This window comes from Gymnoscopelus braueri (assembly GCF_963280865.1).
Source record: "Gymnoscopelus braueri genome assembly, chromosome: 13".
Classification (NCBI taxonomy): Eukaryota; Metazoa; Chordata; class Actinopteri; order Myctophiformes; family Myctophidae; genus Gymnoscopelus; species Gymnoscopelus braueri.
This window is the reverse complement of record NC_137615.1, coordinates 41,544,363-41,560,424: the sequence shown is the minus strand read 5'-3', so window position 1 is coordinate 41,560,424 and position 16,062 is coordinate 41,544,363. Positions and strand designations below refer to the sequence as shown.

Below are 16,062 nucleotides of genomic sequence, written 5' to 3'. Positions count from 1 at the left end.
TGCAGGGCAGGCTGTAGACTCCATGCAGGCTGGCTGTGTCTCGCTTGACTGCCTTGTTGCAGCAAGTTTGACTGCCGTGGATTTCCAGGTGCCGAGGTTGACTGCCGTGGATTCTTTGCAGTCCGGTCGAACTGCGTGGATCGATCTTGCACTCGAGTTGTACTTCTTGCGACAAGTTTTACTATCACTGCCTTTGGTCCCATAAACGACTCAGGTTGTTCTTCATACTGGTAGATGTATTGCACTCTTACTGGCAAACAATCCTACAACGTAAAACTGTACAAAACAAAGCATAGACAATACACGCACATAAATAATGGAACATTAAAGTATAAACAACATGAATGTAATGAAAACATGACTGAAACACAAACACACCTCGCTGACTGCACATAAACCAAAGGAAATGAGTGGGAATCCATGGTCGACAACAGCAACGTACAACTGGAACAAAATACATCAAATCAACATAAAGAAAATGATAGGAACGTAAATGTACACATTTATAAAGCAAAGACAAGTACCTCATTCCGTCCCGCGGAAGTGCATCAGTGTAACACGCTTGTGAATCTGCATGAAACCACACCTTATAAAGCGTTCTGGCTTGATCAAGACAATTAGACCTTCCGGTGCAACAAATACATGGTAAACCCAAGTTCATTCTGGGCGCGTTCGAAAATTACGCACCGGAGCACACTCGCCTATTAGTTTGTATTGGCCAGTGCGCTCAGTGCTGTATTTTCGAACGCACCCTATATATTAAAGGTAGGGTAAGTGATATTTTTGGGTTAAAACTAAAAGTATTTTGTTAAAAGGTTAAAGCACTATATTCTGATAGTAATCATTGCTATAGAGTGTTTTTTCAGTAACAGGAGTCTCCCCGTCTCTCCAGCTCTTTAATAAACAGAAAATACATTTTCTGGTAGGTGTCAAAATCTCAGCCAATCAGGAGAAAGTGCCCATTTTTAAGCTTCATTTTTATAGTGTTCCAGTTCCAATTTTTCCTGCTCATTCCTTAGTGTCATCACTTCCAATTTCACTTGTTTAATCTATATCCTGATTGAGTTCTCTATCCTGATTGGATAAAATTGGAAATGAAACTGAAACTGAAACGAAAATGCATTTTCTGTTTTATAAAGAGCTGGAGAGACATGGAGACTCCTTATATGGACAGGACACTCTATAGTAACGAGCACTATCAGAACATAGACCCATTTCGCAATTATTTGAATAATTGCAAATCACTTACCCTACCTTTAAATTATATTACAATAGATAAATGAAAAATATAACTAATTACAACCCATTATGGCAGTTACATTGACTACAGAGTGGAGTTTTTCTACATAGAATGATTATGTATATAACCGCATTCTTTCACATGGTTAAAATGTTAATGCATAGGCCTGCATATAATTATTATGCAGTGCTTTCATTCAATGCAAATATAATCCTAATGATATGGCTCTGGTCACCAGTTTCCTAAAATCACCTGTTAATGATCACATTATTATAATATGGATGGTAAGATACCATTTTACTCCTCTTTGAGCTTGATGAGGTTCCTTTTTTATGTACATTGTAACCTGTAAATGTAGTTTGTTTTCAAATAAAAGACACCTTCATGTGACGTTGACTTACAGTGGTAGATTTCTATTATTATTACAAAACATACAGTAAGCACTTCAGCCCTATGTATTTCGGCCATTTGAAAATAGCAGATCTACAAGCATCGTGAGCTTGTAGATCTGCTATTTTCAAAGGATTTTTATACATTTGAAAAGTTTGTTTTTGCAGTTGGCTTTTAACATTGTTGATGTAATGCTTTGGATGTATCACTGTGTTTACTAGCTATATAGTGTACCCCCCGCCATGTTGGATGGGTACTAGTGACTATAGGGTTAAAAAGGTAAAGACCCAGACAACATGGCGGATAAGCCCCCCCCCCCCCCCCCCCCATAAGTTTTCAAGCCATATTCCGGACTTTCACTTGAAACACAGTATTTCCGTTCACGTTGGACGCTCTCTGTCTCTACGCACTTACGCAGTTCATTAGTTTATCAACGCACTTGACTGACTATTAGGTACGTTTTGTTGATGCTTTTTGGTGACAATATTAGCTTTTTTTAGGGCTTGTATCCGTAGACCTGTCCGCTGGATTCTATCACAAAATCTGGCAACGCGTCGCACGATCGGCACTAAGACCACGAAAGCAGGACGTGTCCTCTCTCTGTCACTTCCTCCTTTGCGCAGCAAAGACATCGTGGTGAGTGACTTGTGAGAATAAACTATACCTGTTTAATTTGAGATGTTTTAGCGTCGAGCAGGGCCGTGTTAACGACACAGTGGGCCCTCGCATGACTAAAAATACTTAGTTACTTTGGTAAAGTAACTAGTACATGGTGTAAAGTAAGTAACTAGTACATGGTGTAAAGTAAGTAACTAGTACATTACACCATTGTTTGAATGGGCTGTGGCCGCTGTAGGCTCTACCATGCTGCAAAGCTTAGCTAACCTGACTCTTAGTGTCCACCTCTTCACCTTATCAAAACAGAACAGCTATCAACGTTAGCTTGTAGAACAGAGGGTTTGTGCGTCAACGGCCGTGTCAGTGGTGTAAATGTAAGTACAGTTACTCAACTACTGTACTGTCTTAAGTACAATTTTGAGGTACTTACTTTACTGGTCTGGAGTATGTCCAATTTTCAATACTTTTACTTCTACTCCACTACATCTCAGAGGCAAATATTGGACTTTTACTCCACTATTATTTGAAAAGTTTAGTTACTTTTATATAGATTTTGATTATTACTAGCCATGGTTCACATGTTTCAGGGCTAGATTATTACAAATACCCAGAATTCAGCCATTTGAAAATGGCCGATTTTGGCATAAAAATATACTTAAAGTACCAAAAGTAAAAATACTCATTAAGTAGAAAAGTACAATCTTTTGAAAATAGTAGATCTGCAGCAACTTGTGAGCTAGATTGTCTATTTTCAAATTTTAATAGGGCTGAAGTGGTTAATGTATGTTTTGTTTATAATAATTAAAATAATAAATGTAGCAAACAAAAAAGGGATATTTACTCGAGACCCATAACAATGCGGGTTTGTGACCCACAAATCCATCCATTTGTAACTCTGAGAGTGTACAACTTTGTACTCTCAGAGTTAACTGAAAGCATATTTTGTTTTACAGTATATGTGTGTATTTGTTCATTGTGTGACATGCTCTATTCAGCCTTCACCCAGGCCGGCTTGACACCACAGGTCACGCTGCTCATCATGCTAGTCGTCCCTGTTGCCATGGTGATGAGGTAAGACTGAAGTAGCACCCATAGAAACACTCAATAAACACTTCTTGTTGCATTTGTGTGTTATTAGTAAATGATGGAATCCATAACCTTGCTGGATGAACAATATCCAGCAACGGAAGTGGATGTTCATTCACACTTTGGTCTCCTTAAAGGAGCACTTCACCTATTTTCAACCTTATCTTCATTTAATTGGTCCCCACTAATGCTCATTATACTGTACGATGGCACTATTTCTGTCTATTCAGTCTGTGTCTTAGAGGAGGGCTGTGTACAGTTGAGAATTCTGCCTGCAGGTTTCTCAACTAACATTGTTCTTGTGAAGTAGAGCAAAGGAGGTCATACTGTAGCTTATGACCCAGTTTTGAACCCATGGTTTCATGATTAGGTCTGGATGCATGTGACGTGAACACTACCTGGCTGAGCCACGGGTCTGCTCTCTGTCTATCTTTTCTTTGCACCTTTGCACTGCCTGAATTATATTTTGTTGCGCTCGGGTGTCGTGCAAGAAAAATAGCCGCTATTTTTAGTGAGCAACAATAGCATACAAATGAGTATAAATCAGGCTTTACTGTTGCATTTAATGCTGGTAATTGAGTCAAAGGACGATTATTCTGTTGTTAGATGAGAGAGTTCGCAAAATACCTGAAATGTGAGTAGTAAATACCTTTTTATTTTTCCATATTCCTGTTTCCAGCTACTTTTTCCTGTTGGTCTTTCCGCCGTCATTTCCTCAGTGGCATAATGGAGGGGCGAGGCTGCCAGTGACGGGTGGAGTCTCAGAGGAGAGACAGCGGCTAATGGAAGATTCTGATGAAAATGAGCCACAGCAAGTGAAAGGTACAGTCAACGGTCAAGCCTAATTCATACTTCATCGTACGACGGTGTCACTCACCAAGAATAGCAGATCTACAATTTCAATCTTTTTGACAAGCGACACCGCCGTACGACGAAGTATAAATGAGCATCACTGTGGCCTAGCCTGAAACATGAGAGGAAATCTGTAGGTAAAAATAATATTCAACAGATCCTGTGAAACTGAATTTTGTCACAGCATCAACAAGGCAGCTGAGTTTCATCCATGTCTGACCGGTCAAGGGAGACAGTGTTCAAGTGCTTCATAACAACCAGATAAAAGACAAGGAGATGATTGAAATAATTGGAGTCACAGCATCATCTAGTACAAAACAAGTTGACAGTCAAAACAAAAATAGCAGAATTACAGATAAAAGCTGCTTAAATTATATGATTGCCTTTTGATAAAAAGAGATATCAAAAGTGAAAGCTATCAAAAGTGATTAAATGGAATGTAATTCTGGATTCACTTCTTCTGACTTGATCAACATACAATTCGAGTTTCACTGCCCTTTTATAACTTTTGCATTACATTCAGATAATTGAGACTCCTTCATTTGGGCTTTTTTTTATGACAATTTTATTAGATCTATGATGTGAAACTTTAGTAGCTTTTATTTAGTATTCATTAGTTTTATTATTGAATAACCCTCACAGGTTTTGTTCTCTTCCCCTCACAGGTTTTGTTCTCTTCCTCATGATGAATGTAACAGAGGACAGACCTACTGGGCCGCTCACCTTAAGAGAGAAACTACATGTCACCAGAGTGAGTTTACACCTGACACACATCACAATGTCATGTCCAAAACGACATTTTCAAGAAATGGAAAAAGAATAATCTGTGTTCCAATGGATCCAATGTAGTTATTATTTATACTTTTCATTTGTTAAATGTTTATAAAACCCACAGACAGACTTAACCACTTTCAAGCTGGCGTCTCTATTTTGTCCATGTCATGTTAGGAATCAGGAACTTGGGTTTGGGTTTACAGTATTATACATAGATGTTCAAATAACAGTAGACAATGCCAAGAATATTAATGCCATGGAGCTCTGTGAATACTCAGTAAGAAAAGGGTCAGGTGACAAATGTCTGACATTTGTCACCTGACACATGTATGTCTCTACTTCCTCTTAACTTTGCCAGGGTTTGCTGAAGTTCGTGCTTCCCCTGGGGTTGGTTTATTTCGCTGAGTATTTCATCAACCAGGGCCTGGTGAGTATTTTCTCTGCTGCCCCCTTGTGACACTTACAATTAATTCACTCTGTTTCTGATCTGTATGAAATTTGAATTATACTTTTAAATCTTATATATTTGACAAACTTCCCGACTCCACGGCTGGTCAACCCTCCCTCCGGAAATCTCATTTCCATTTGAAATCAAATGGAAATGAGATTTCCGGAGGGAGGGTTCACTGATCTACTGTACAAATGGAGCTTGTGATTGATGATCAAACAAAGATTGTGTGTTGGCATTATTCCAACGCGGGCTGAATGTCACCGGCAGTGCATCGAACAGGCTACTGCTATTAGTCGCCATTTACATCTTTGAAAATGCATTTAATAAATGATATTATTTCTGTTGGGTTTCATGTGCTTTTCATTTTCCTACCATAAACAAATGTGCCGTCATCTTTGTTCTGAATCTGTCGTCCGCCAGGTGATAAAGAACGAGCGTCCGGATGGCGTGCTACTGACGTTCGGTGGCCAAACAGCCCTGAACTGCGGTGTGGAGCTCACCAAGCTGGGCGTCCTGGAGAAGTACAATGTGCGGGTCCTGGGCACGCCTGTGGCCTCCATCGAGATGACAGAGGACAGGAAGGTCTTTGCGGAAAAAATGGAAGAGATCAATGAGCACGTGGCTCCCAGCGAGGCAGCACTGTCCGTGGAACAGGTGAGGTTGACACACACACACACATTACAGTCAGTCATTTAGCAGACGCTTTTATCCAAAGCGACTTACAATAAGTGTATTCAACATAGGTAGGGAACGAAAACTACTAATCACCAGAAGTCTTTAGTGCATTTTCTGCAAAAACAAGCAACCAAGAGTATACCTAGCGCTAAGGTAAAAGTGCAATATATCAGCTACCTATTTCCTTAAACAGATGAGACAAAATAGCTAAATCAAATGAGCATGAGCTAAAACAAATAAGTGTATCGACTAAACAAGATCCAATAGACAATCCAATAATCCAATAAATAATACAGCAGTAGAAAACAAGCGTTCGTACAACTAGTTAACAACAAGTAGGTCAGGCAGAGAGGAAGGGTAGTGTTTCCTGAAGAGGTGGGTTTTCAGCCTGCGGCGAAATATGGGCAGTGACTCTGCTGTCCTAACATCAGTGGGAAGTTCATTCCACCACTGTGGGGCCACACACACACACACACAATTGTGTTAATGTACTGATGAGGGACGATAAATTGAGGACCTTCTGCTCACTACATATCATCCCCAAACCTGAACTTTAGGCATTGGCGGCAGCAGAGCGTATTGGCTACCCCGTCCTGGTGCGCGCTGCGTTCGCCCTGGGTGGACTAGGGTCTGGTTTCGCCTACACACGCGAGGAGCTGACCCCCCTCGTGACTTCGGCCTTCGCCCACACCTCCCAGGTCCTGGTAGACAAATCCCTCAAGGGCTGGAAGGAGATCGAGTACGAGGTGGTCCGAGACGCCTACGACAACTGTGTGACTGTGAGTGGAGCAGAGAGCAGCCGCCCAAAACATTTGAACTTTTGTTCCTTCTAGGGCTGGACAATTACCGGAAAATATATCGAAACCGATATTTAGAATCAGTAACCAACTTAATCTTGCTCATGTAGGTTAGTGAATAATCGAGATGCAGTTTCTTATTTTTATTTCCTTGAATCGACACAACAAAATTCGTATAGATTTTTTTATAATCAACCTGGATCATACTTTGTTGTACAAAATATTGAAAATGGGAAATCTACAAGCTCACACGTTGTGAGCGCGTAGATCGACTATTTTCACTGTATATATTTTTTAATTGTTAATGAATCTTAATCAAGGCAAAAGTTGATTGATTTGAATTCATATTCATTTTCATATCAGGATAAAAACTCATATCGCCCAGTGATCCTTCTCTCACTGGTGGAATGTTATGCTAACACAGAGAAGAGCTTTAATGGTATCAATATTTCAGTAAATGCTAGTTAATAAAAAGTACCAATAACTGAATTATTTTGATATGACTGTATACTGGACAGAGGAGGTCTGCATGAGTTTGCAAAGAGGTGGTTATGGAACTGTTTATTACAGTAGCAACAAAATTGAGGCAGTTTGCTCTAGAAAAGTTGTTGTAGCTAGCCCCCTCCTTAAATTAAACTTCGAGCTAATTTTATAGTCAACAAGAATGGATTTTATTTGGGCTGTGCAGAAATAATGGATGTTTGCGATTTTGTGAATAGAGGAAATCTTACCTCAGACAGTATAATAACGGGTGAAGGTAATTTAATTCTGCTCGGCAAGTTATTTGTTATTGTCCTGAAAGTTATTTGTTATTGTCCTGCACAGGTGTGTAACATGGAGAATATTGACCCCCTGGGAATCCATACTGGGGAGTCCATTGTGGTGGCGCCTAGTCAGACCCTCAACGACTACGAGTACAACATGCTGAGGGACACTGCTATTAAAGTCATCAGACACCTGGGCATCGTGGGGGAATGTAACATCCAATATGCCCTGAACCCCGAGTCTGAACAGGTACGGACCAGAGACGCACAGCTAGCACTGAATTTCTAACCTGTGTTATTATGAACTTGAACTTTTGTTCACAGCTGTTTTGTATGTATATCATTTGAGTTAGAATTTTGAGATCATATATTGTATAATTAAAATGACATGCCGTAAATTGGGACGCCAAGTTGAAATAATCTCGACACGTAATTACCGATGGCATCAAGAAAGTCAAATAATGGCTTATTGATTGGCTAAACCAATGTATCAGTGTAGCTCTAAATTTGAGATGTAGTGGGTTTGTTATACACAAAATAACACATCCACTGACAGTTGTAATATGTCAATGTCTCTGATTGTCTCGTTACTCAGTATTACATCATTGAAGTGAACGCACGTCTGTCTCGGAGCTCTGCCCTGGCCAGTAAAGCCACTGGCTACCCACTGGCCTACGTAGCGGCTAAACTGGGCCTGGGGATCCCTCTGCCCTTACTGAAGTAAGTAAGACATGTTGAGATGTCACTAGAGCGGTAAGATGCGAAAATATGATCTTTTTGGATGTTTTTTCTGTATTATTTTTATTCTAGAATGACATAACCACTTAAAACCTTATACTTATACCAGAATCCCCCAGGGGTGTATACTAAGCCCTACTGTTTTCCCTCGACACCAAATCTCTTCTGTGAAAATAGCCGATCTACGTCGGACTGCGGCGTATATAAACACACACTATACAGTAAATCATTATCTCTGTTCGATTAAATGAAGATGTAATCGAATAATTGCTAAGAAATAATCAATAGTTGTAGCCACATATTCCATCATTAAAGTGTGTTGTTTCATGTAGGAACTCTGTGACCAACTCAACCACAGCTAACTTTGAGCCCAGTCTGGATTACTGCGTGGTGAAGGTGCCTCGCTGGGACCTCAGCAAGTTCCTCCGAGTGTCCACCAAGATAGGCAGCTCCATGAAGAGCGTGGGTAAGAATTGGGCACAGCTAGAAGCTGACTTTTTTTAAATAGCCTTTATTTCCACAGCAACTTCATTATATAGCATGCAGTGGTTTAAGACAGAAATGGGAGTGAGTGGATAACGTCCAACAAAAGTCAAATGCCAAATTTTGAAATTCCATCTCCATTTAAGGTCTTTGTATACAGTATATTAAGTTTGTAATCAGTATTTATTTTTTCACCTTTTGACTTAATTGGTTTTATTCAATTTGTTGTAAAGTGCCGGTTGTCGTGGAATTCTGGATCAATCAGTGAATTGATGAGGCAATAGGAGTCGAGACAATATTCTAGGTGGTGATGGTTATGCTTTAATGTAGATGATATCATGGGGAGAAGTACAATAGCACTCAGGTCTGTTATATATATTTTTAGACCAGGGAACTTTAAATCATTTTATACCAGGCGATGTGCACAGCCAAACTATATGCTATACTTTCCAATAGGGTCTGGCTGCAGAATGAGCACGTCTGCTGGAAACCTTGTCCGTGGGAACACTGCTGCAGCCAGACGCTTATCAGACTTTTGGGTTATGCGCTCAGTATACAGTACATTGTTTAAGTTTTGGACTGATTTCATCCTGTTGGCGTGTGGTGTGTGACAACCCGGTTATTTATGACCTGACGTGGAATCGTTGCCACCCACCACCATGAGAAGTTGGTGGTGGGTGGTTTGGCACAGTTGAATAATGTTATTTGTTGATTGCTGTGGTCTTACCATTTATCCCATCCAGGTGAGGTGATGGCTATTGGACGGAGCTTTGAGGAAGCTTTTCAGAAAGCTCTAAGGATGGTGGATGAGAACTGCGTGGGCTTCGACCACACCATCAAACCTGTCTCCGACGAGGTGAGATGGGCAATGCTCTCTGAGATTGTGTCTCTGCTGTTGGATCGCAATTCTCACCGATATTCTATTGATATTGTGACATGATAAGACTAGATATCATCTGAGATTTTGGACGAACAAAGGAAGATATTTTTTTAAATAAAAATGTCAACTTTCTGTTGATTTTACTATTTGAAGATCCGGATCCGCGGATCCAGTCCGGGTTTTCTTAATAAAAATAGCTGAATCAACAGGAAGTTAATATTTTTATTAAAACCGTACTGGGTTTGGGGATGTTCTAGATTGTCTGAATCAACTTTGTTTATGTTCGCTTATGTGTGAAAAAATAGTGACTTTGAGAGCTGTTTCACCGTACAATGTAAGAATACCAATTTCTAATCGACGGAGCAATTATTTTTGTGTCCACCTTTGGAATACTTTCACAAATGGTGAACTAGCTAAAATAGCCAATCTACACGCTCACAACCGGTTGCGTTGTGACGCATTGCGGAGAGTTGTGAACTTGTAGCTCCAATTGTTTTGTCATTCATTCCCCAGGAGCTGCAGACACCTACAGACAAGCGTATCTTCGTCCTGGCGGCGGCCCTCAGAGCAGGCTACCCTGTGGACCATCTGTACGAGCTCACCAAGATCGACCGCTGGTTCCTCCACAAGATGAAGAACATCGCTGACCATGAGCGCTTGCTGGAGACCTACAAGCAGGTGAGGATGGCAAATACAACAACAGCTAAAAGAAAAAAAAGAAAACTACTCTTTGCTACTACAGCAAACATGGTGTGTCTGTCTCTTCTTAGAATAGGGAAAATTAGGACGTCACGCCAGAGTGGTTAATTTCAATTGATGGTCACTTATGTCTTGTTTACCATATCCCTCCATTCAGGATGAGAGTGCCATGCCTCCAGATGTGATGAGGAAGGCCAAGCAGTTGGGCTTCTCGGACAAACAGATAGCAATGGCTGTGCAGAGGTGTGTGTGTGTGTGTGTGTGTGTGTGTTTGGATGGACCCATTTTGTTCAATTTGACACTACTCAGTAGCAGGGGTGGAGTCTCCACCACTTCTTGTTATCCACACAATGAAGGAGTGCTGCTGTAGATGGTGGAAAGCTAGAGCTGCGATAGAGCTGAAGTAGTTTAGGAATTAAACTGGATATTACCCTTTCCATATTGAAAAAAAAATATCCATCAAATTGAGGTTCACGATATATTGCCCAACACTAATATGAGGTTTTATTTGATTGCTAAAGCACTTTCTAAACATTTCTGTTCTAAACAAATAGTTGTTATTTGGGTATTACTTACTCACAATTAATTCTTTCTGAACAACTGATCTTTTATCATCTATAATTCACCTCCCACAGTACGGAGCTGGCAGTGAGGAAGCTGCGTCGTGATTGGTCCATCCTGCCGGCGGTGAAGCAGATTGACACGGTGGCAGCCGAGTGGCCTTGCTTCACCAACTACCTGTATCTGACCTATCACGGCACAGAACACGACGTGGCCTTTGAGGAGCAGCATGTCATGGTGATTGGCTCGGGTGTCTATCGAATCGGCAGCAGTGTGGAGTTTGATTGGTGCGCCGTCGGCTGCATCATGGAACTTAGGAAGGTGAAGATAATTATTTTAAAGCATCCTTATTAAAAAACTAAAAACAAAGCTTTTAATTTTACGATGTCCAGGACAGGTTCTTGTTATTGGTTTTCTGGCCTTAACCAAAGTCAGTACTTTTAATACATTTAAAACATTTTAATAACAGCTTTTCCATGTAGTTAAGATATTTCTGGTGATAAAAATAATGTTCTAAACATGATGTAGGCACATTTAATCATATTTGAACATGAATTTAACAGGCTGCTGTTAGTCCTATAGTTCTTCACAGTCTTCTTATTCATATTGGGATTCTCCTTTTTAGATGGGCTACAAGACGATCATGGTGAACTACAACCCAGAAACGGTCAGCACAGACTATGACATGTGTGACCGGCTCTACTTTGATGAGATCTCATTTGAGGTAAGTTACCGACTGACAATGTTCTCACAAAACACAGCCTTGCACTGTAGCATATTATAGTAATAGCAATAGCTGAAGCAGTTGTTCAGAACCATTATGACCCATATATATATATCACCTGTTTCTGGTGCATCATTTAGAAATATTTTGCCCTTCTTCCAGGTGGTGATGGACATTTATGAGATGGAGAACCCAGAGGGAGTGATTCTGTCCATGGGAGGCCAGCTGCCCAACAACATCGCCATGGCCCTTCATCGGCAGCAGTGCCGCATCCTGGGCACCTCACCTGAGTTCATAGACAATGCCGAGAACAGGTTCAAGTTCTCACGCATGCTGGACACCATCGGCATCAGCCAACCACGCTGGAAGGAGCTGTCTGACACCGAGGTAAGTTTAAGATCTCCCTTACTTTGGTGAAGCAGTTATGATGAATAGTATGTACGGTATACAGTATGTATGTAATGTACTCCATGTCCCCACAAAAGTAGACCATTCGCATCACGGCTCCCGCCGCTGCATGTATGATGTCACAAAATAGCAGCGCAACAACATCCAGGAAATGCCCGAATTGTTCTTCAGTGAATTGCCAACATCGTTTTTGTGCATCAGCTCTGTACTTATAGGTGATCACTTGTTCCTTTTAGCTGAAGGAGACAGACCGTCACCACACTAGTCAACTTGCGCATACAACATAATTAAAGAATCCCAGATGTGTGAATTAATCGTGGGGTTCATATGGTGATAACTCAGCCACTTATAACTCAATGATCTGATGGTCAAAAGTAAATAGACAATTTTTCTAACAATGCTGCATTGGTCTTAAATACATGAAATCACATAAATCAACAATCAACAACTTTTCTGATTTGTTAGAGGCACATGTTTTTCTTATGCTCCTGCTGTTCTACATTTCTCGCCCTCTGCCTCCCTCCCCAGTCTGCCATGAAGTTCTGTGAGACGGTGGGTTACCCGTGTCTGGTGCGTCCATCCTACGTACTGAGTGGAGCGGCCATGAACGTAGCTTACACCGACAGCGACCTGGAGAAATACCTCAGCAGTGCCGTGGCTGTGTCCAAAGAACACCCGGTGGTCATATCCAAGTTCATACAGGAAGCTAAGGTTAGAGAAACGACACACACTCACATGGAGAGACACAAACTTACATTGAAGATTCAAGGTGATCAGAATCATTTTGATGGCCATGACTGATTCGCTCCGTTCAGCAGCCTATTTTTTTGTTGCACTCTGTCTGGTAAGCTCCCTACTGTATGTGCAAGGGGCACTGATTGGTCTGTGGGCGGCGCGGGACCAGAGCCTTCCAATGTAAAATTCAAGCCACTTCTTACTGTGTTTCGTTGAGCACTATCCGCAATGACGTGCCTACTTAACAGGTGACATAAGGAAACAGAGAGTTGTTCTGGAGACTGCCAGACTGAGAAGCGAAGTGGGGGGGAAAGAAAGTCTGATAAACGGAGGGAATCAGTCTGGATTCCAGGCTAGACTCTTGTGACACTGGTGCGGACATGCAAGTTTATGACCAATTCAAATAGATCATTCCAGGAAGCCGTGTAATAAAGCATTTCATTGTCTATATCAGTATTCTGCTGTTATGTGTATTATAACATGGTTATGTTTGTTTGCCCATATTTACCATTTGCCAGGAGATAGACGTGGACGCGGTGGCATCCGATGGAGTGGTGATGGCCATCGCAGTGTCTGAGCATGTGGAGAACGCTGGCGTTCACTCTGGGGATGCCACCCTGGTCACACCGCCCCAGGACCTGAACCAGAAGACAATGGAGCGGATCAAGTTGATCGTCCATGCCATTGGTCAGGAACTGCAAGTCACCGGTCCTTTCAACCTGCAGCTCATCGCCAAAGTATGAAAGCGACGGGAATGGGGAGCGATGCGGAAAAAAGCTGCCTATTTCAATTTGTAATGTTAGATTTTTTGGGCAATTCAGCTAATGGTGTTTCTTAGTCTGCACTTGTCCCTATAGTTAAGAGTTTTTTGTTTTTTTTTCCTCCTCAGGACGACCAGCTGAAGGTGATTGAGTGTAACTTGCGTGTCTCGCGCTCCTTCCCATTCATCTCCAAGACGCTGGGTGTGGATATGGTTGCCCTGGCTACGCAGGTCATCATGGGGGAGGAGGTGGAGCCTATAGGCTTCATGAGAGGAAAGGGCATCGTTGGCGTCAAGGTAAGCAGACTTGAGTTCATCGTCTGTCTTTTCATCCGTTTATGGCTGTCTAATACAGTGGTTCTTAACCTTTTTCATTTCGAAGACCAGTCTGATAGACCCCCATTTGATGCCCTTTTTTAAAAAATCTCTGGGACCCCAATCTACACTGTAAAATCCTCCAGTGTTAATTTAACTCTGAGAGTGTACAAATGGAGCCAAATGGACCCGTGAGGGTCTATACGGATAACTATACGGATACAAATAGCCCTGATAAATTGGGTATCCCTTACCCTTCTAACAACTCCCAGACTTCTTATGGCATTTTACAATCTACAGTACAATTCGAGACAGTGACCCACATTGCACTGCTTTGCAAGATCTGCAGACGGACCTGAACACATCTTGTTTACTTAACAGGTCCTGTTCTATCTTAACGCATAATTGTAATCACATACAAAAACCCTGTATATTAAGCATTTCTCCTTCTCCACCAGGTGCCCCAGTTCTCCTTCTCTCGGCTGGCGGGGGCTGACGTGGTGCTGGGGGTGGAGATGACCAGCACGGGAGAGGTGGCCTGCTTCGGGGAGAACCGCTATGAGGCCTATCTCAAAGCCATGCTCTCTACAGGCTTCAAGATCCCAAAGAAGAATATCCTGCTTAGCATCGGCAGCTACAAGGTACCAGGACACGAATAACCATGGTGACAGAGAGGGGACTGCTAAGCACACAAGAAATTGTTAACATTGTACTTGAACCAGTTGAGAACTGCTGGTTTAGCTCTTAAATATTCTGGAACGTTTGAGAGACATACAGGGCCCGATTAGCTAAGCTGTTTACGCCCATATTTTGAACGTTAAGGAATTTACGCAACTTCCCACGTCCGATTCATTCATCTTTTTCTGTCTGTGACTTTTACGGGAGGTCCGCTCTTTCTCAAGTCTGCTCGGAGGCTGACTTACATGGGATCAAATAAAATATTTATGTGCCCAACATTTGTCAACACATAAAAAAGAAAAAATATGTCAACGATCTATTGCTTGGATGAATATAGACATTATGCAAATTCAACCGGCGTGTTTGTCGTTTTAGCAATTGGGCTTTCATGCCAACTACAATATCGCGCTATTCATTTATAATATTGATTTGACCTCGTCACATGAAGCATTCTTACCTTGATGGGGATACATTATGGATGAAAGCTGTGTCCATTTCTCCATTTCCGATGTAGTGGATGGTTTGTCCATCGCCTCAGTAATCAATAAAGCTCCAGATATTCCAGTATCATCCTTTTACCTTGGCTAAGGTGACTGAGCAGCGAGCGATTGTTCAGTAGAAAGGGCTTATATAATGTCCATTCCAAGTTTTATTAGCCTTTGGTCGTGAAGTTAAACTTTGTTAACAAACTTCTTATTCTCGTCACACGTGAGAGACGGCCATTTACTTTATAAACGTTTAATCGCGTGAGGGACTTGCTTGCACTGATTTACAAGATTTACGTTGTAAGCTTGTAGATCTGTCCATTTTGCAGCGTGATGACGTTTTTCATCTGACGTTAGATATTCGCGGCTCTGACTGTCAGACAGAAATTTAGAAAATACACCCTTTAGTCACTTTATTTACACGTTATTTACGACCAGCTTAGTGAATCGGGCCTATAGTATAGTACAGCATATTCTCGTGCAATCAATCAGCATTGTTCAAATGTACTTCCTGTGTGTGTTTTGTAGAATAAAAGTGAGCTGCTGCCTACAGTACAGGCTCTGGAAAGCCTGGGCTATGACCTGTATGCCAGCCTGGGTACGGCTGACTTCTACACTGAACATGGAGTCAAGGTATGGCTGCTCTAATGTATGGCTGTTCTAATGCATGTCTAAGCTAAGTGACGTTTGACCTTTTCCAACTTATTTCACCATTTCCACACAAAGGTGTAAAAATATATTGCCTATTATGAACATTATTTCTGCTAGCACTTTAAGACGCCAAACGGTGCAGCTAGTTGGAAGCTAATCGGCTACAGCAAACATGGAGTCAAAGCAACAAAATATATGGGAAAAATCAGCTTGGCACCACAACTTGACATACCGTAATTTTCGCACTATAAGCCGCACCTGACTATAAGCCGCAGCAGCTAAATTGAATGTTTGGAAC

The 16,062-nt window shown here is 41.5% G+C and overlaps 1 protein-coding gene across 1 annotated transcript; it reads left to right on the top strand.

The window, feature by feature from the left end:
- Positions 1–5,792: 5,792 nt before the first annotated feature.
- On the top strand, positions 5,793–15,761 carry LOC308098620 (multifunctional protein CAD-like; the record flags this gene model as incomplete). Its single annotated transcript, XM_080447029.1, has 16 exons — positions 5,793–6,065; positions 6,644–6,865; positions 7,709–7,897; positions 8,243–8,367; positions 8,718–8,851; positions 9,612–9,724; positions 10,262–10,426; positions 10,605–10,690; positions 11,083–11,329; positions 11,634–11,732; positions 11,895–12,119; positions 12,669–12,851; positions 13,394–13,612; positions 13,765–13,932; positions 14,409–14,591; positions 15,642–15,761. 16 exons carry the CDS (start codon positions 5,793–5,795, stop codon positions 15,759–15,761), a joined length of 2,751 nt encoding a protein of 916 aa, XP_080303155.1.
- Positions 15,762–16,062: the final 301 nt, after the last annotated feature.